The sequence below is a fragment of the Squalius cephalus genome (assembly GCF_949319135.1).
Source record: "Squalius cephalus genome assembly, chromosome: 15".
NCBI lineage: Eukaryota > Metazoa > Chordata > Actinopteri > Cypriniformes > Leuciscidae > Squalius > Squalius cephalus.
Genome location: NC_137136.1, coordinates 9,813,281 through 9,834,227, shown reverse-complemented (window position 1 = coordinate 9,834,227; position 20,947 = coordinate 9,813,281). Strand labels below are relative to the sequence as shown.

Here is a 20,947-nt window from a genome sequence, read left to right as displayed (position 1 = left end):
TGAAATGCAAACAGTAATTGTGGAAAGATACTTCACACTTTCCCTCAGGCATCAGCCATTTCCCCCTCCCACTTAAATAAAATTCTAATTTAATGTAATGTTGAGTATATGACTCTACACATCAATAATGAGCATTCAATTTAGTTTTTTTTTTTTAATTATTTAATAAAAAGTTCATTTTATTAATAAATGATCTTCTAGTTTTCATTTAAATTTTGTAATGTTTGCATTCTAAAGTTAGTTTGAGACTAATACTGTATACAGTCGAAACCAAAATTTATTCAGACACCTTCAACATTTCTCACATTATCACAGTTTATTCGCTATAGTTTAGAAAATGGTAATAAAATATGACAAGAACTCAAGAGGTATCAAATCAGTAGATTTTTCACTGGTTTTGACCATCCTTCTGTTAGACTGTCTCACAAATGAATTAGGTTGAATGGCTGTCAGCTGTTAAATTTAAGTACACAATTAGATAATACCAATTTAGGTTAACCAATTACCAAGAAATGCTTCATTTTGTTCATTCTGTGGTGTAAAAAGGTTGCATTAGCAATTAAAGAAAAAACACTTTAGGTCAAAGTGTCTGAATAATTTTTAAATACATTTTACTGGTAGTCTACTGTATGAAGAATTTAATATGTCACAGTTTAGCTATCCTCACTTACATAAATTAACTATAGTGTCCTGCACCCACTAGTAAAAAGATACATAAAAAAATGATATCTGGTTTCTGAATAATTTTTGGTTTGACTGTATATGCTTATTCTTATCGTCTGGAAATAATTTGTAGGTTCACAGGTAGGCTACATTAGAATCTGGACGTCTGCTGTCCGACTCTTAGTACATGATAAATGGACTCCGTTTGGAAGATCAGGCTTGTTTTTTGTGTGTGTGTTTTTTTCCCCAGAGGCAACGATTATACAGCACACAGCACTAGGTTAATCGTCCGTGACTCAAATGAAACCCTTTTGGACCTACCTGAAGAAAATGTTTATTCATTTTCTTTCTGAGAGGTTGTTTGAAGTGGTTGCAGTGCCTGTAGCGACGGATGGAGTGATGCCATTTGCACCTGTCAGAAAGACTTAGGGCCTACAGCTGCTCTGAATGATGTCACATTCCAATAAGGGCCCTATTCTCTGCTGCCAATTGGCCATATCTGTTGGTGTGCTGTGAAATGACAAATGTTACGTAATAGAGCTTCAGGACTCGACGGGAAGGTTGGCGAGGTTCTGAAAGTATACAACGGCACCAAGTGCAACATGAACTGCGTTTTAATAGCACACAATATACACATTATCAATCAGTTGACGATATACTTCAGCTGCTGCAGGATGTGTGATCAACATAAAGTACAAGATGTTAAACCAGGTTTACACAGTGATTTTCTGAGGAACATTTACCAGCAAATCGGACACAATCGGTTTCCACTGTTGGAGATATTTTGTATTGTTATAAGTGGTTGAAAGAATACTTCAGCACTGAGGAGTATCAGGTACAGAGACATCATTTTCACCAAACATAAAAATAATAACAATAATAATAAAAAAAAGAATCAATAAATAAATCAATTATATACCATATAAATGTAATAGCTATGTGAAGGCTATGTTTTTTATTTAGCTTTTTTGTTCTTTTTAAATTCATTTAACTGTAGCTGGTATTATAACCCTTTACACATTTAAACGCTGAAGTGTCAATACTGAAAATACAGTAAGGTTTTTTTTATATTTATCATCAATGTTACCTTTATTAGATAAACTCACCGACTATGTACACATGAGTTTGTGGCCATGCTAGTTGAACAACTAAGATTCTTACCCACAATATACAGTTAAAGCATAAAGCGGTCTGGACGTAAACATCTTGTGCTGAGAATAATAATTTCGCAACTATGCATGGTTTTGCAACATTGCTATGAAAAACAAAGTACCTATTTGACAAGAAAGGCCATACATGATGCCCTCTGCCTTGATTCTTAAGGAAGGGGAATGCTGTAAATTGTACATAAATACAGATAAGTCTCTCTCTTGTTTTTCAGGGCATCATAATCAGTCAATCACGTTTGAGTAACCTTTCCAATCTCTTCTGCTCCTTTCGCCAGTCTGTGCTCGTTCGACTCCTCCAGGTCTCCATGCCCAAGCTTTCTGTGCTTCCAGCTCAGTCTCTCTCTTCTTTCTCCTCAAATAGGACGAGATATGAGCTATATGAACAGCTGCTGTAGTGTTCCATGATATCACAGTGGGGTCATGGGTCGGGGGGGACGTGTCACCGGTGAGGGAAGCAGCAGGAGGCACAGAGACACAGTGTGACCACATGAATGTGGATAAATGCGTGTGTGTGTGTGTGTGTGTTTTCATCAGGGTAGGTGTGTGTGGAGCGTGGCTAGCAGCTTTGTGGTCTTTGTTCCATCGTAAAGTCTTTTTTTTTTCTTTTTTTTTACTGGCCGGCCCGAACAGAGGCGAGGTGGTCGCTGTGTTGGTTCTGGGCCCGGAAGCGCAGCCTCTGCTTGTTGGACTTCTTCTTCTGCTCTTTGGTCCGGTGGCCCTTCCCCGAACCCCCTATGGCAAAGAAAAAAACACATTAATTCTGGAAATTGTTGATACGCTCATTTTCGGATTCGTGATCAGGGGTGTAGCACTAGCAAACATTATGACATCCATTTTTAGAAATTCAAAAGGCTTTTTGAGTAATTGTTTCCGGTTGCATAAAACAACAGCTTTAAGACCAAGCAGAAATTTTAGTTGCAACAGAAGTTGATTAATATTCATGTTCAGTGTTGGGAGTTGCGCATTACAAGAGCAATTATATTACAGTAATATATAATAAAATTTTTGTAATATTATACTCGTTACAATCACGCATTTTAACCCGAAATTAAGTGGTTATTTTTTATTTTATTTTTTAATTTTTGTGCAATTTTAATGCAATTTATTACTGTGACGGCAAAGCTGGATTTCTTCAGTCTTCAGTGTCACGTGATCCTTCAGAAATCACTGTATGAATCATTGTATTTCCTTCAGAAATCATAATGTGCTAATTTGGTGCTCAGGAGACATGCCTTATTAATATCAAAATTGAAAACGGTGCTTCTTAATAATTTTATGGAATCTGTGATAACTTTCTATTCAACAGATATAAGTTTTTTTATTGTTAAAGCTTAGAATGAAAACAAGTACAAGAATATTTTAACTCACTCAAAGTAAAACACTTTTGAGTGAGTTAAAAGATTCTTGTACATTATGATTTCTGAAGGAAATACAAGTTTTTTTTTAAATCCGTTTTATGGAGTGACAGTTAAAGGGTTAAAATACCAAGCCAGACCTTTAGCTGCCCGTGAATGATATTTTTAATGGTTTAAAGACAGCAGATCTCCGAGCAGAACCCCAAATCAAATGAACCTTTCTTCACCCCTTCTCCCCTCCTCACACTCCAGTGGAGCAAAGTGCATAACACTCGTTTGCTTCTCAGCCAGGCTTCTCAGACCAGAATTAATGCAAGCCAGGTGTCGCAGGCAAAGCATTCTGGGAAAGACTGTGTGGCATATCGCACACAACGAAGGGTGGCTAGCTAAATCCAACAGTGGCAAATAAGATAACGAGGTGCATATGATTGAGTGTGTGAGTGTGTGAACGTTCGAAGGAGAAAGTGTGACTGAAAGGCACAGAAAATTTGTCAGCAGGGGAAAAACGAGTCAGACTTGGATGCCGGGTGGTATCTGGATCCCGATCTGGCACACATTCTCCGTTAGCTGTGCTACGGTTCACATACTGGCTGCAGAAAAGAATCTTTCTATAGTTGTATTTCAAGGCCTGGCTCACAGTCTTATTATTGCACTTGTTCAGGCCATTTAGCACCACAAAATGAGGCAAGACTGCATAATGTGTGGTGACTTTATCTCAAGTGGGCCTCTCTCTCAAACGCCGTCCCAGCTCTTGGCTCGCTCGCAGCTGCCCGATTGCCATTCCCAGCCCCAACGATGTGAATTCTTAAGAAAATGATTTTCTTAAGTGGAAACAACCCTGAGAAAATGCTCTCTTTTGGTGGCACGAGAAAAAAAAAATCGTAATCTTCCACCGGCAATTTCCTGCAATTAATACAATCGTTCTATTTTTGGGACTTATTTCTTGCGGTCTCGCAATTTGGCACAATGCAAAAATGGTGTCTTTACACGACGGCTCGTTATGCCTTCAGAAACGCCTCGAAAAAGAGCTAGGGGTCTGAGATCACTGAACCGAATCTCCATGCGCCTCACATAAAAACTACAGCAACAGCGAAACCGTTGAACCTCTTCGATAAATGTCGCTTTCAATTGCTCCAAGTGAGCTAGAATGGATTTATTCAGGCACAATATGCAAGTTCATAATGACCACAGGCAATATCTTTTCGTTTTCCATTTTAAGAGGCCATTTTGATTCAAAACTGTGTGCTTTATAAACATGCAATGCGATCAATTTGGGGGTGCAGTTTGATGGCAGTAAAGAGCAGAGGTCTACATTAAAAAGTCCTACAGTATGTTGCAGGCCAGAGCACATGTGTTCTTTCCTCCCAACCATTAGAACAATATCCTGTCTCATTAAGTTCTGTTTATAGTAGTGGAGAGCAGTGTGATTACCTAAAAGAGAACTAAACCTCAGGCTATGCCTCTATGGCTGATCAAATCATTTCAAAGACATCATTCAAAAGGACGGGTTCTTCTAAAGGAGTATTGTAGTAAATATTTGTCAAAGGCATTATAAGTTACCAGATCCCAGAGAATGTTCTCAGAACTTTGGCTAAGGTTTCTGGCAAGGTTCTCTCAAAATTATGAACAAATGTTTTTCCAGTAACATTAATATAATGTTTGTTCAGCGTTATCTGGTCTTTAATAATGTTCTCAAAATGTTAGCTCAAAAACATTATTGAAAAATCATATAACATAAAAAAAAAAAAAAAAAAAGTGACTACTTGTTTCAATGTGACTAACGTTCTCATAATGTTTGCAAAATGATACAAAGAAATAAATGTTTTCATAACTTGATAGGAACATTAGCAAAATGTTCTTAGAACATTTTGTTAGCTGGTGGTTTTTGGTGGCCTTTCCCAGCTGGAAGTGTCCTTGAAAATGTCCTAATTTTCAATTTTGCATTTAAAAATTGAACTTATTAATTTAAAAATGCATTTTTTAAAGTTTTGGATGTACTTTGACATCATTGTCATTCAACAAGTTCTTTACAGTTAACATAAGTGTGTTGATTACTACAAGTAATTTAGTAAGACAGAGTATTATATACTATAGTTCATGACAGTACTATATTTACCATGGTCAAAATACAGTAAACCGGGTTTCCTTTTTTTTTTTTTTTTTTTTTTGACTGGTTCCACCTTAAAAATTGTAATAACACTGCAAATTTGACTGTTGAAACTGCTGTAAAAATGCCTGTCTCAAGAAACAGGGTCACGAAGAACTTCCTACAAGTAACAGCTCTCAAATCACACATCCCATTGGACGCTCAAATCATCATTCATTTGTGAATTCTGAAAAAAATGCTGTTGGAAATTTCATAACATTTCATAACTGACAGCTAGAGGGCAACCAAAACTAACTGAAAGCTTTATGTCTGTGCAGGTCAAAACAATGCATGAAATGGAAAATCATATCAAGATGTCTGCACCTTCTCCTCACTGTGCCTCAACCTGAATTGAAGTCAGGTGTATGATTTTGTGAATTAGGACTGGGTTTGCAGTTTTGATCTAATATTAACAATTAATTGCCAACTTCAATTAGCAAGGTTCACAGAGTGAGGTCAAGACAACACTGCCTTTCGCTACAACCCCACAGTTTGAATTACCGCGGAGAGACGTGAGGGGAAAAACTGAAGTGTTTTTAGCATTTCTGATTGGGAAGGCTGAAAGCAAACATGCCAGAATGGTTTTTATCTATAAACACTGGTTCATTTTTCCTTTTTTTTTTCAGTGGAATTAAAAAAAGAAATCTTTCCAACACTGATTGCTTTCCTTTTGTAGATAAAACAAGCATCTGCCAAAAGACACTCAGTTTTACATGACTTTCAGCATCAAACAAATAAACAAGTTAGTGCTAATCAGAAACAGTGTACTAGTGTGCGCTCTAATGTTTCGATATCTGCACGGAAAATTGATTACCACTCCTTGGCAACAAAAGAGAGAGTTTTCCCCTGAGTGTACGAGTGTCAAGAAAGGAAAGCAAAGCAAAGAGAACACAGGTGTAAGTTGAAACACATTCTGTAGTGTACGTCCGTGTGATTTCCTCATAACTTTCTTTCTTCTCCTGGTTTCTGCCACACGCATGGATATGATCTGCTGAAACACCTGGCAATGGTAGACCACTGAGTGGAAGTTCCACTCCCAACCACAAATTCCTTCAGCGCATGGTTACTCTCTCCTTTCAATCCTCTACCTGGCTTGAAATGGTATTATCAAGATGAAAACTCTAATCACATGCTTGTGAAACTGTAGCTCAAATAGCCATTCCAATAGTTTACAGCATGACACTAGCAACACCAAGGTCATGGGTTTGATTCCCAGGAAATGCATGAATTGATCAAATGTATACACTGGCAGTCTAGAATAAAGATTTTTTTTATGATTTTGAAATAAGTCTCTTCTGCTCACCAAGGCTGAATTTATTTGATAAAAATACTACTTGTAATACTTATTGTAAAATAATGTCACATTTTAAAATGTTTTCTACTTTAATGTATTCTAAAATGTAATTTATTCCTGTGATGGAAAAGCTGAATTTTCAGCATCATTACTCCAGGCTTCAGTGTCACATGATCCTTCAGAAATCATTCTAATATGCTGATTTAGTGATCAATTATTGTCAGTTATTATTGGTGCTCAATTATTAATAATGGTTACTATAATAATTATTATAAACTTATAATATATTTTAAATTATTATATATACAACTTATTTTAAATCATTTTATACCAAATGCAAATAAATACATATTAATAGTTAAATATATAATATAATATAATATAATATAATATAATATAATATAATATAATATGGGCTGAAAAGAACAACATACAGTAATGTTGATCCTTTACAATGATTAAAAAATATATTCCTGTTATGCTTCATTTGAAAAGGCTTCTCCTTAATTAACAACAAAAAAAAAAGTGTTTAAGAATTGTTATACCATTGTGAGTCTGACTTGATTCTGATTGGCTGGAAGGTGTGCAATAAAACTGTTTAATGCACAGGTAGTTACAAGTCAGTTTAATCATATTCTTCATAATTATATTGTTCTATATTAATATGCTGTTTTCACTGAAGCACACACACACACATACGTCTCGCACACAGAGAGTAGAGATCGCATTGCGCACACACACACACACACAAACGTTCAAGAGCACAGACACTTGTTATCAACACTGCCCCGCGACTTTTAGTAATAAAATAGCTTTGCTACTGAATCGTTATATTTCTCAGCAACAAGGGGGTTACATCACTATTTTGAAGTAATTAAACTCACAGCTTTGTTGTTTAAATAGAGAAGGCAGGTACAAATCAATCTCTCGCTCTCTCTCTCTCTCTCGATAATTATTTCAAATAAATGCTATAATTCATTCATTCAAATAAATGTAAACTTGCACACTACTTTATCTCTGTGTCTGATTCAAAACGGGCAGAAGATGCTAGATCTAACGAGCCATTACTGACGACAATAACCATCAATTTAACCCTTACGATCAAATATTGCGTTGCAAACATCAATGATAGCTTTAAGTTGTCACTGCTATAGCAAGTGAGCATGGTATAAGCGAGATAATCCACAGCTAGCTGTGCCTACGCGCCGTGCATTAAAAACATTTAATGCACGGCTGGCCGTTGATTCTCCCTTGCAAATTCTAGAGATTTTTTCCCACCAAATCAGTGGAACATGCATAAAAACTCCCCATATTCCATCTGAGCCTGGCAGTGACCTGCCGAAAAGACGCTGAAGAGGCCGTGACTAAATGAAAACACGTCCTTCCAGCCTTAAAATCCAACCCAAAGTGACTTCATCTGCATGACTCAAGTAGTTCAGGAATCGAAAGGCCTAATCTTATCAGCACAGCATGTGGTTTAAGGAAATCGATGCCTGACCTCAGGAAAGCATTACGAGCGAGCGGTAAATGGGCCTCTCTGCGAAGGCTCTTCTTCTGCTCAGAACCTTCTCATCTTTCAAGGGATCAACAATTAATAATTGCCTTCTCTGCTGATCCTTAATCTCATCCACTCCCCCCACCGCCCCCCAAAAAGAGCTAAAGAGAGAATGAGGAGGAAAGACGCAAAATGGAAACCAGGGTACGATGCTTCTTGTGGAAGTAAGAGATGATAAAGCTGCTGTTTTGGTGGTCCATCATTTTCATAAAGACACCAAACGCAGAGTCATTATTTGTGAGTGAAGGAGAGGACCACTGGCGCCAGCGAGATTTGATTTCAGTAGCAGAAATTGGATTAGCAGCCATTAAGGGCCTCCTAACACATACATTTATAATGCTGTGAAGAGATGCGTAACTGCAAACAGCTCCCCTTGACTTACACTGTGGACAATGTGTCTGGAAGGAGATACAGTGAACCTGGCAGAACACAGAAGGGGAATTCACTGAACTGTTGCGTCAGTTTTACCCACAGCATTTCAGAGCAAAACTCCGTTTTATTCACCACCACTGCAATCCAGTTTTACCGGTCTCATAAGTCATAAAGTCATGTTTCTAAATAAATTAAGCTAATTATGGATTCTGCCTTTTTTTAAAGGTCAGAACTAATGCCCTGGTGCAATTAATGTTGTAATTAACCAAATTTAATTGTGTGTTGTGTATCTTGTATAATCCCCATAGCAACAGTTATTCATCATATATTAGTAGATAAAAATACAGAAATAAAAGAAAATCAGTAAAAAGAAAAAAAAAAAGAAAAACTATGCTTATTATCAGATGAATTACAAATAAAGATTAATTGATTCAAGTCCCTGCAATTAATTTTCTTCTCTTCATTTTAAATTTTTTTTTTCTTTTTTTCAAGTGTAATGTTATCGTGGTACTATATTGTATTTCAAATAAAATTGTCAAGTTTAAATTTGCTTTATTTTGTCATTTCTCATCTTCAAACAGGCATGGGCTACACCAGGTTGTTCTATATGTAACATATAGGTTATATATATTAGATCATATATATTAATATATACATCAATAATTTAAATAACCCTCAAAATAGAAAATTAACTGATAACACAAACATTTAAATCATTACATTATATATTAACATAAATAATAAAACATATTAAATGTTCATATAATACATATATAGTATTTTAATTATAAATGATGTCATCAGATAGATAGATAGTATTCGAAATATACTGCCATCTCTACTGTAAAAAATTATATGATCAATAAGTCATGGCAACATATGTTTTTACATGAACTCATCCAAAAACTTTAAGCAATTTAAACTTTTTGTTGTATAGATTATATGAGATTCAACTCGATTTAAGTCAGTTTGATATAATTTAAGTTGAAATGACTTGTCCAGACAATTTGATTGTACTTAAAAATCTAAGGCAGCAAGTGAACTTAACTCTTTCCCCTCCAGCATTTTTGAAAAAAGTGTCCAGCCAACCAGTGATCATTTTTGATCATTTTCACAAAACTTTCATGGGCCCCAGAATATTTTATTGTATGAATATCTGAACATCCAAGCTTGTAGTATTGCTAAACGCTTTTTCAAAAAAGTATCTTAACTGTAGTTGAACTACTGTAAATTATGATTAGCTTGTAGCTTAATATACCGTTTCAAAGCAGCTTCCCCAACACTGCCCTGAGAAGACGATCCTTTATTGGTAGAAGTCCATCTTGCTAACCAGCTGACAAGAAGCTTCTCTGCACAGTGTCTCTTAGCCTAACAAGGTTACTCTGGATCATACTTCTCTCCCCTCCTCTCTCTCTCTCCCTCTGAAGCTCTGCTTACTATCAGAAGGAATGATTTAAAACACATACATTCCGAACTCAAAGCTAATGTTGAGATTAGATGGGTCATTATTGTCTTGAATCTGTGCAACTGTAGAAGTGTAGAGAGATTAAGCAGCAGGTGAGTGTACCGCATTGGTTCTTTGAAGATATCCGCCATGATATGTCTACTGCCGTTAGATCATCATCTTTAGCACAAAAACACGCATGACTGATGCAGTGATTTATCTGGTGGTTACTGCACAGTTATCAGGTCATGGGCCAGAGCTGAACTGGAAAAGTCTGAACACATTATCTTTAATGCAATACAAATAATGTGTCCAGACTTTTCCCAGATCAGAGCTGGATATCATTTAAGACTGATGAATAATATTATGAATAAAATGCATTTTTTTGTAACTTTATTGATCATAGATATCGTAAATGATTGGACGTAAATGATCATAAATGATACATGAGCACTGCAGCTAAATATCTCTGACTGCAAGGCAGCTGATCCAGTCTGCATTTAATCAAAACATAAGAATGATAATAGGAGCTATGATAAAAATAATTAATAGTTTTGACTTGTTTTCCTGTAAAACTCTAAGGACCCTGAATACAAGATATAGTTACAGACAAATAAATCGCAATAAACCGATCATGTTATCTTGCTTTTGGATGTCTGCTGTATGAGAACGCAGTCATGTAAGACGACATACTTTGTTCAGGCATTTCAGAACTACCAAAACAGCATTTCAGATCCCGCTGGTTTGGTCCAGTTATGCCGTCCCATGCCGGCGCATATTGGTGTTTCCATCCAGCGTTTTTTTTTTTATGCGATAACCCATTAAATGGATGGAAACATGGCTAATGATGTGAACTTCACATACTTTTGAAAATCCAGCGTTTAGATGATCCTGATAAGCGCTCATTGTCACAGTTGTAAACACGACAGCTTCTTCTTCCATAATGGGTTTGGCATCATGACGGCTTTGCTTCCAGGCAGAACGTTAAAGAAATCCTTCTAAGTCAATAACTAGAGATGGTAATTAAGGCAGATAAATTATTCTGACCAATGCTACTGTGTAGTCTGATTAAAAATATGTGGAGCTATCATTCTATTCAGAATTCCGTCAATCACCTGCAGACTTGAGTGATGTCCACTATGAGTTACCACAGCCATACCAGCTGCCCTCTACGCCACACACAGAAGCTGATATGCCTGCCACCGCAAACCCATATAGAAGGCTGCAAAACAGCTTTTGTGGTCTCCTATCTCACTGCCTGACTCACCCCCACATCTGGGCATAAGTACATAGAGCTGAAGTCTTGAGTCCCTCAGAAAATGAGGCGTAATTAGCTTTAGTTTCATTTAATTACTGCGTAAATGTTATGTTACATTTCTGACGAACGACATAAACAGCTTCCACAGCTTTATCAAAGAGAACCTCTGTGCTATTTTAGCAAGCATCCAATGGACTATTACCAACCAGGACTGAGAAAACGGCAGTAGGATGATAAAAAAGATCAAGGGAATACCATATATTTATAATTTGTGTCACATGCCACAGTTTCACGAATGCATCATTTCTGATAAGGCAAATGACAGCTACAGCCGAGGTAAAACTATTCAGTTTTTCTGGATTCGCTTAAGTGTATTCAAAACTTCAGCGCGGCGCTTTGATCTGTCAGATTTACGTAAACATCTGTTTTGTGCTGATAGAACGAAGGAATGAGATACTAGGAGTGGTTCTTATCAAATCAGTCATCGCCGGATTGCGAGGAAAGGAACTGATCGCCCAGGCATTTTGTGACTAACATCTCAGAATGTTTAAGAACACCTTTTGTTTATATGAACATAAAAAAAAAACAGTTGCTATAAATAGCCCATGATTAAGGCTTCTATCATTGCTGATACATACAAACAGGAAAAAATCTCGTCCCTGGAATCCATCACTTTTTCGCTTGCTCCAGGAGTGCACAACTGTACAATTACTGTACGTTTAAAATCTCATTTTCATGTTTGTTCTGAAAATGGAACAAAAGGAAAAAAAAGAAAAAAAATTCAACAGCTCCGCCAAGGATGTGACCTCGTCACACTAAAATTACACGAACTATTTGATGGAACATTTGTTTTCGATTTCACTCCTGAAGCTGCATTTCCTGCGAGTGCTGTGGGTGATGGGAAGTACAGCCAATAAGTGTGTGCGTCATGGCAAATGAGAACATCGTAGCCCCCTTACACGGGGCCAAACTTCAGATTTTGTCATGTACTGTACATATGGATGCAGAGGTAGAACTATTTTACACCCCTATGTGCGGTTGTCCTGGCAGGAGAGTGAACGTTCATTATTGTAGAGTTATGGGAAACATTTGGGGCCGCCGTCACCACTGGGGCTTTTCAAACAGAGGTCCATGTTAAATTCATACAATCTAATCTGTTCCTTATATAAATACACACTGAGGTGCAGCCATACTATAAAGCAAACCTTTAGGCTACATCTTGAGTCAAGAAAGTACCTGTCATAGCCCTGTCTGGGCCATATGTGTTTCTGAGCAATACACCCGACCGTTTCAGATCTGTTTGCTCCCCAAGGGCGCTTCTGGAGGATGTAAGAGGAAATTGTGCAGCATGATGTGTTCTTTATATCTCATTTCAGAAACAAGGCCTTCAATCTCCATCTCCAATGGGGAACGGAGAGGAAATCTGCCTCTTGTCTCCAGGAACCAAGTGGGTTTCTACATAAAGAGGAAGTGCCCATGAGGCAGACGATCTGTGCCAAATCAGACAGGCTTACACACTAAAACTGAAGAGAGTAGTGTGTAAGCGTGTGTTTTCGAGGGCAGGGACCCTCTGTGAAATGCTTCAAGTCAAGGGCGTCACGCCTGCTTTCCTTTCCTTCCCTCAATTTATAAAATTCCCTTCAAACAGCTTTCATGTGTCTAAATGGTGTGCTTATATCCTTTCGAGACAACTTAACTTTAAAGAAGAGCAATAGAAACTTTTGTACTTGCATCTGTGGGCCTGTGGGGCTGTGAGGTGTGTTTAATGTTTTGAGGATCTAGGTGCAAAGGTACCTGTCAACCCAAAACCACTCACCTGAGTGAAACTGGCAGCTTTTATCATCTATATGGAGCCGCCCCGGTGCCAGTAATTCCCCTGGTTCTACTACAGTACTTCTGCTATAAGCTCTTTCAAGGCCCAATTGGGTCAGGGGTTTCACACCGCAGCAATGGTTAGAAAAACAGGAACATGTCAGGGAAAAGATCCAAAAGTAACTAGAGGTAGCAGGGATTTATCCTACATCCAGGTATTAAGTATAAAAACTGGAGACTTGGGATCTGGATGAATGTTGAGAGGCAAACAAACCAACTAAAACCAGCAATACTGAAGTTACAGTTCTGAATAAAATCTGCATATATTTAGCATAAAGAAAACTAGAGTTTCAACCAAGAGCAACTGCACCCTTTAAATAGGACATTTGAGGGTATATTTTTAACTTAAAACAAGGGTTGTGCAAATTTAAGAACTGGCTAATTGGCTAAAAATTGGCTAGTTTGTATTAATTGAAATAAAGCAGAAGTAACAGTAAAATATGTACATTAGATTAAAAAAAACTTAAAATGAGAAATTATGTTCTTTAGTACTAAAATTAATAAAACTAAAATTAAAATAAATTAAAGCTCAATAAAAAATAATAAAAATGTGAAAGCACAAAATAAATGACTAAAACATTAAACATTAAAATGATTAAATTGCCTTCTATTTCCTTATATTTAAAACCAAATTACAATTCTGCATTATGTTTGTTACCAAATCCAATTCAGGAATTTCACTGGAATTTAAAGGAACACTCATTTCAGTTCCAAATAGTGCACGACCCCATTTGCAACCCATCTGTTTATTTTATTGAATTTACCCAATTGCAAATTGACACAGTCTCTTTTGGCTATTCCCTGCTGTGTGTATGCAAGCATGGATGTACAAACACCTAAAAACACATGCATCCAGCAGCAAACGACACTTTGTTTTGTCTGGGTGTCTATTTCGTTGGTCCAAGCCGCTGGATGTGAGTGGGTCAGAAGCCACAGCTTCCCTCAGTATCGTGAGGCTCTGATTACAAGCTGTGATGTCTCAATAAAAATGCCCGAGAGAGGACCGAAGATTTTAGCGGTTGAGTTGGTGCAACTGTGCACCAGATGTTGAAAGTCATACCCCGCTCCCATCTAGCCCCGAAGAGGGGGGTGGTCTAGGACGTGCCAGTGTCCCACTGATATTGCGGGTACATGAAACGGAACCTCAGCATACACATTATCAAAAGTTGAGCTTATACATTAGTGCTTATGTGTGGGAACGTATGAATGCATGTTTATTGAATGCTGTGTGGAGGAAGTGTCTTGCCTGTCATGTGTCATGTGTGATGTGTGTATGGCTGTTGTGTGTGTCTGTGGAGATGAAAGCATGTGTGGGGCCTTGCGGAAGGGCTTGCAGTGGGCTATGCAGACGCCTGGAAGACAGAAGGGCCACATTCAAATGGCAAACAATTCGAGTGACGATAAACCTATGATGCTATCATGAGAAAATAACAGCTGAAAGTCACTGTCGCTAGAATGTATATTGTGTTTGGCGCTCTAGCAGTCTCTGTTTATATCTATGACGAGTCACGCAGGTACTGGGCAGTGGTATGACCCGAACCAATCTAACATAGTCTGAATATAAACACTTATTATAGGTGTACCTTAGTGATTCAGGGTAAGACAGAAACATGGTGTGGTAAAATGGATTCATGACTTATAATATCTAATATCTAAAATAATTTTGTACATTTTGAACACAAAAAAAGTTACGGACTGCAGCTTTATTCTGCATTTCAACTGGTAGAGCATGATGCAAGCGGAAGGAAGGAAGGAAGGAAGGAAGGAAGGAAGGAAGGAAGGAAGGAAGGAAGGAAGGAAGGAAGGAAGGAAGGAAGGAAGGAAGGAAGGAAGGAAGGAAGGAAGGAAGCAAGGAAGGAAGGAAGGAAGGAAGGAAGGAAGGAAGGAAGGAAGGAAGGAAGGAAGGAAGGAAGGAAGGAAGGAAGGAAGGAAGGAAGGAAGGAAGGAAGGTTTTGATGCCAAAGACCCCTAAATATGATGATCCCTTTGCAAGAGACCCCTTCCCTAAAATATAAAAATAGCTATATATTTTAATAAATCCCAATTAATACTCTGTAATTGTGAAGTTACAGTGTACCTGGAAATAACAATTTTTCTTTTCTTCACAAAAGTATAAAAAGATGAAATCAAGATATGAAGATAATGAAAAATACTTCAACTTTGACTGTCAATAGAATTAAATAATCATTATAATAATCAGGATAATCAGAAATCAGTAAAATAATAGGTGGATGTGAATTTTTTAAAAAACAATCATTATGTAAAATATACTTAATATCTTAAAATTATTTCTCAAATTCTTCACAGACACCCTTTGTGAAGCACTGAGGGTCCCCAGACCCCTGACTGAAAACCCCTGAATGAAATATTAAGAATCTACATGATTTGAAAAAAAAAAAAGAAGGAAGAAAACAAAAAGCAGACATATCAGACAGACAGACAGGCAGAAAGACAGATCCCCTTCAACCCAGTCCCTCTTTCACAGGACTCCACGTTTATGGTTCATGCCTGTGGAATGACGACGGATTCTCCATATAAAAGCCGGCGGGATCATGGGGTATTTCAAATATTGAAGACAGTTGCTGACAGAATGACAGGGGCCATATTTATTTTGGTCAGGGAGCAGGGCACTTTGTGGGGAGTTAATCAGAGACTCCCCTCTCCCCCCCTCTACAAGGAATGTAACTGTGAAGAAAAGACAGCCCAGGGCTACTGGTAATGACCTCCGCTCTTTGTGGAAGATTTAGCACTGGCAGAACTCTTCAGAGATCACATTTAGGCAGAGGGTGTCACACAAATTGTACAGCAGGTGAGAAGTTGCCTGAACTGATGCACTCCCTGACTGGCAGCTATTACTTTTACATGACTTCTGACTTGAATGACCTGGTCTCTCCAGTAGGGAATATATATATATATATATATATATATATATATATATAATTCTCAAAAGCTGCAATCTTCTGCTATCAAGGGGGCAATTTAAAGTGACTTTCAAGTTGGAGAGTGCCTTTCTATGTAAACACAGTGATAAACATCCAGCAAATTCTGGAGTGAGACTGAGACTCATCATGAAGCTTGATGGTTAGCAAGCTACACATGTGCCAGGTTAGCAAAGCTAGATAGACAGATTGCTTTGATTATTACTTATTCTCCAAAACTTCAAAAGTTTATACAAAACTATGGAAGCTCTTTTCCACTTGAGTAAAAAATAAAAAAAGGTTTATAGTGAGATAGACTTTAAAATAAGAAATTAAGTCACATTGTAAGATATGAATTCAAACTGTGAGATTATTATGAGCAATCAAGTCACAATTTTGAGATACAAACTAAGAATTATAATATAAAGTTTCATTTTGAGATTTAAATTCACAAAAAAATTAAGTGTCAAATTAAGAAATAGTTATTTTGTACAATGGCACAATTGGTAGATATGAAGCCACAATTACAATAAAAGTTACATTTTTCTTTTAATGGAAAAGGGCCTCCATATAAAAATTGTAAGTTACTGTATCACTTAATCAGTAAGATCGTAGTTGAAGTTGATGTTGAATGAAGAGAAAGAATTTCTTGCAATCAGGCACCTTTAGAAAAGCCAACCGAAAATCATGAAAACTGCAATCAATGGGCTGGGATATCAATATCTCAATGACTTCTTATGAATAATTCAAAAAGAATCATTAAGGATCAATAACTATTGACAAACGCCATTTACTATTGACCTCGGACCAGATGTCCAATCTCAGACGCCTCATCTTCAGTCAGGCTTTAAATGGATATTTATGTTTTGTAGACACTTTTATCCAAATCGACCTACGAGCGAGAAACAAATGAGCGATTAATCATACAGAGCCAATTAACATTAGTGGTGCCGCAATACAAAACAGACCAAAAGGGTATCCCAATCCTGCTCCTGCCGATCGACTGTCCTGCACAGTTCATCTCCAACCCTAATCATGCACACTTTAAGCAACCAATTAAGGTCTTCAGGATCACTTGAAAATTAAAGGCAGGTGTGTTTGATTAGGGTTGGAGATGAACTGTGCAGGACAGTTGATCGGCAGGAGCAGGATTGGGCACCCCTGGTATAGAGGTAGTTGGGAAATGTATGGGAGCTGTGGTGTGAATGCAGAAAAGCGAGTTGGCTGTGAAACAGCGGCCAGTCAGTCCTGCGGAGTCAGCTAATTAAAGAAAGATTAGTGTATTGGCACACCAGTCACAACAGACCTGGGCGCAAGGCACGGATAATCACCCAACACGGCAGCCAATTAGTGAGCTCCTCTTGCCCTGGGAAAACAGCGCACGCTGCGCTCCCGCTCTATCCAATGATAGCCCGCAGTATTACCCAGACGTAATACACCATTTATCATTCCTGAATTTCAACACCGAGTCAGGATCTCATCGGGAGTCGTCATCTGCGGATCACTTTCTCCTGCGAGAGGCCCAAGTTTTAGTGGGAAGCGCAAGGCAGCCTGACAGTTATTAAATAAATAAGTGCAAACACACACTCTCGGCAGCAGTGGCGAGAGGCGTCCGCTATTTGTTTTGGAGGGGCGCTCGGCACAGGGCGAGCGTAAGAGACCTCGCATAAGAAGTGAATTAGTTGTCTGTGGACGCTTGCATCTGTAGCAGGAATGTTTGACACTCAGAAGACGTTCAAATATGGATTTGGATTTTTGGTTTTCCAAACTAAACACAGGCCCCGAGTCAGATCATAGAGCGTAATTAAAATGCTCGGAGAACAAGGTTATCCTGCCAAGCCCCCAAATTCACTCCGCTAACTAACCATAAACACACCAGTGCCACACAAAGCCGCGCACACATTAAAACGAAACTCCGCCAGTGTTTTCTCTGTGGCACAGAGGGGCATGCCTTGCTGCGGGTCTCATCCTGCTTCCCTCAATAACAGATTAAAGGCAATTACTCTTCTGTGGGCATCACTTTACCATAGTCTCCATCTGGCTCCCAGACTGGCCTGGACTGACAAGCAGAGGATTTAGGGGTGGGGGGTGGGTGGAGCTCCATCCTAATCCGAAGACGGGAAGGCAAATAGCGCCTTCGCAGCCACTGATCTCCCCACAACTTCTAAAGGGAGTATTAGTTTCAAAATTCAAGAGAGCTTTAATGTCACACCAGCCATATAGAAGTATACAGAGGGGGTGAAATACTGTTCCTTTAAGGCCCTGTGGTGCATTTAAATTGAAACAACATAAAGAGACACAAAAGATAATATTTTGAAGAATGTTTCAGCTTTTTTTTGTGTCCATACATTACATTTTACATTTACATTTATGCATTTGGCAGACGCTTTTATCCAAAGCGACTTACATTGCATTTCAAGACGCACATTTTATATTCTTATCAATTCTTGCTTTCCCTGGGAATCAAACCCATGACCTTGGCGTTGCAAGTGGTCAATGGGATCAATCAAAGGTCAATGGGGGTCCAAAATAGTGCTTTGCACAGTATAAATTTTGCATTCAAAATAAGTGTCTATATTTCTTCCTGCTCCCGCCCCCAACTTTTAAACTTTGTTAAAACTCGCAAAATCCTGCAGGTACAGATCTACATTGATTTTTTTAGTCCCATTTCAGTCTCACCCTGGTGTTATAGGCTATCTTTTTCAATTCCCACACAGACATGATGCTTCTGACCTCACCCTGTTACATTTGTCTTAGTAGGAAAAAGGAAGACATATAACCGAGAAACATGTCCACCCCTGTGCCTGTTAAACGCTTATTTTTGTTAATAAGCGAATAGACAGTAGACGTTAACATATAACATTCTGTACCTTAAAACATAAATTAAATTTGAGTAACTCTTATTTTCATTTTTAGATATTTTTTGTGGAAGTCCAACAAGTATTTTTTTTTTCTCCTGCTTCCTCTGCACACATCACTCTCTTCCCTCCCACACCAGCATTCAGCAATTCAAAACTTGTCCCGAAGACCTCTAGTACAAAACAATATTGGACCCCATTGACTTTCATTAAAAGGTCAAAAAACACTGAGACATTTTTCAAAATATCTTTCTTTGTGTTCCACAGAAGAAAAAAAGTCATACAGGTTTGGGCCACACAGGTTTACAGCACATCAAACTTCAAGTTCGAATTGCAATGGTTTGCTACCTGTTTGCAAGCTCAATTCAAATCAAATGTATTAAAGGAGTCATGACCTGTAATTTTCACTTTTCCACGAGAAAAAATGTATGTTATGATTGCCTAACGATTATACACTGGCCGGGAAGCCGATATTTAAAAGTGAAGCGTTTGTTTACCCCTGGGTTCATCAACCAGCCCACGTGCACGCGCACTCAAATACGTGATGTTAATTTCTGCGCCGACTTAACGTCAAGTCGGCGCAGGATATACCATATATGGACACCGCAGACCTATGCAGCAGGAAGCCCGCCCTGCCCCTCTCCCCCTCATATTCAGTCGAGCGCCGCCATTACTGAATTCCGATTCGAAGTACGCACTCGACCGTGAAAGATGCAGAAACGTGGTGCACACGTGAGTTGCTCTGTTGTTGACTGCCAACAGAGAGTCTGGCTCGTGCATATCAGGTTGAATTCCGTAGGTCGCGGCCAGGTCGGGTTCATTCACAACTTGCGCCATGATGTCATTTTGGAATGATATGCTGAAGCGTTACCTGCGGTGTCAACCCCCCTCCTTCCTGCCACCAATCAACACACCCCTCATTTGCATTATTACAATGACCGTCCACGACAGCCAAAATATCGCATCAGATCTCGCGAGACAATAATGCCTTCAGAAATAAGGGTCAGAGGCTCTGTGTGTATTTTTTTTTCCACTTTTTTTCAACTTTTCTTTTTTAGAAGGGCCTGAAAGACTATAACAGAGCGTGGGTATCCAAGGTAATACTAGGTTATGACTCTTGCAAGAAGCCAAAGTGTCTAAATGATACATTTAAGAGTGAGAAAGGATCATGAGCAACCCAAGAAGGACCAGGAACTGTCACAGATATCAGGGCATATAGGAAAAACGGTATGTTTCTCCTGTTTCAAAAATGGGAAATCAATTGCACCATGCAAGGCTCTTTGGCCCTGAGCTATAGAATCTAGAAACCACAGAGAATCGTTACGAGAAGTTGAGCATGCATATCATTGCACTATGGAGTCTTACTTGTTCCTGAAGTAACATTTTTCCCCCCATAGAGCCACTCATAAGTGGTGCAGACGTGGTTATGAGTGTACCAAAATGTCATTCAATACACAATTTCTAGCTGTCTGAGAATCTGAAAGCCGCTTTGCTACGAACAGACAAATTATCCAATAAGTCTCAATGTCGTGTTTGTGTCTGAACCTCAGTCACACCAAATACAATCTTAGGGAATTACTACTAGGATTAGGGAGATGAATGGAGGCAATAAGAGTCTAAGTTGTTTACACAACATTTAATACAATTGACATTAAGTAACCTGCTGCTTGTTGGTTGCAAAAAGGCAGAGGGCTAACAACCTTTGTGGAAATCCTTTGCTCCAGGAAGGAAGGAAAATCTATCCACAGAACAGCAGTTCTACTGACAGACGCTCCCTGCTGGAATATCACTCTACAGAGCAATTTCATGGCAGAATTGTCTTAGCATTGCTCTCTCTCTAGTGTGGCTGGTCAGTCAGTTGATTTGATGACAGGGGTTTGGTTAGGTGAAAGCTAGAGCTCAGCAGGCATTTCATTTTCGCGAACAGCCGGGCGACTATTAATAAATTGTGTTTACAGCCCACTCTATACACCACCCTGAGGAGTCCCGTCACGCTGCCAGAAAGAGGCCGTCTAGCCTGCTGGGAGAGCGTCGGCCCGGCAA

At 38.5% G+C, this 20,947-nt stretch overlaps 1 protein-coding gene across 3 annotated transcripts in view; it reads right to left on the bottom strand.

Moving 5' to 3' along the window:
* Window positions 1-1,260: 1,260 nt before the first annotated feature.
* Window positions 1,261-20,947, bottom strand: part of rspo2 (R-spondin 2) — a 58,328-nt gene continuing 38,641 nt past the window's right edge. For all 3 annotated transcript variants that reach the window (XM_079893880.1, XM_079893882.1, XM_079893881.1), the window contains exon 5: window positions 1,261-2,564. In XM_079893880.1, coding sequence (XP_079750006.1) covers window positions 2,443-2,564 — 122 coding nt within the window. In that variant the 3' untranslated portion in view covers window positions 1,261-2,442. The remainder of the gene's footprint in view (window positions 2,565-20,947) is intronic.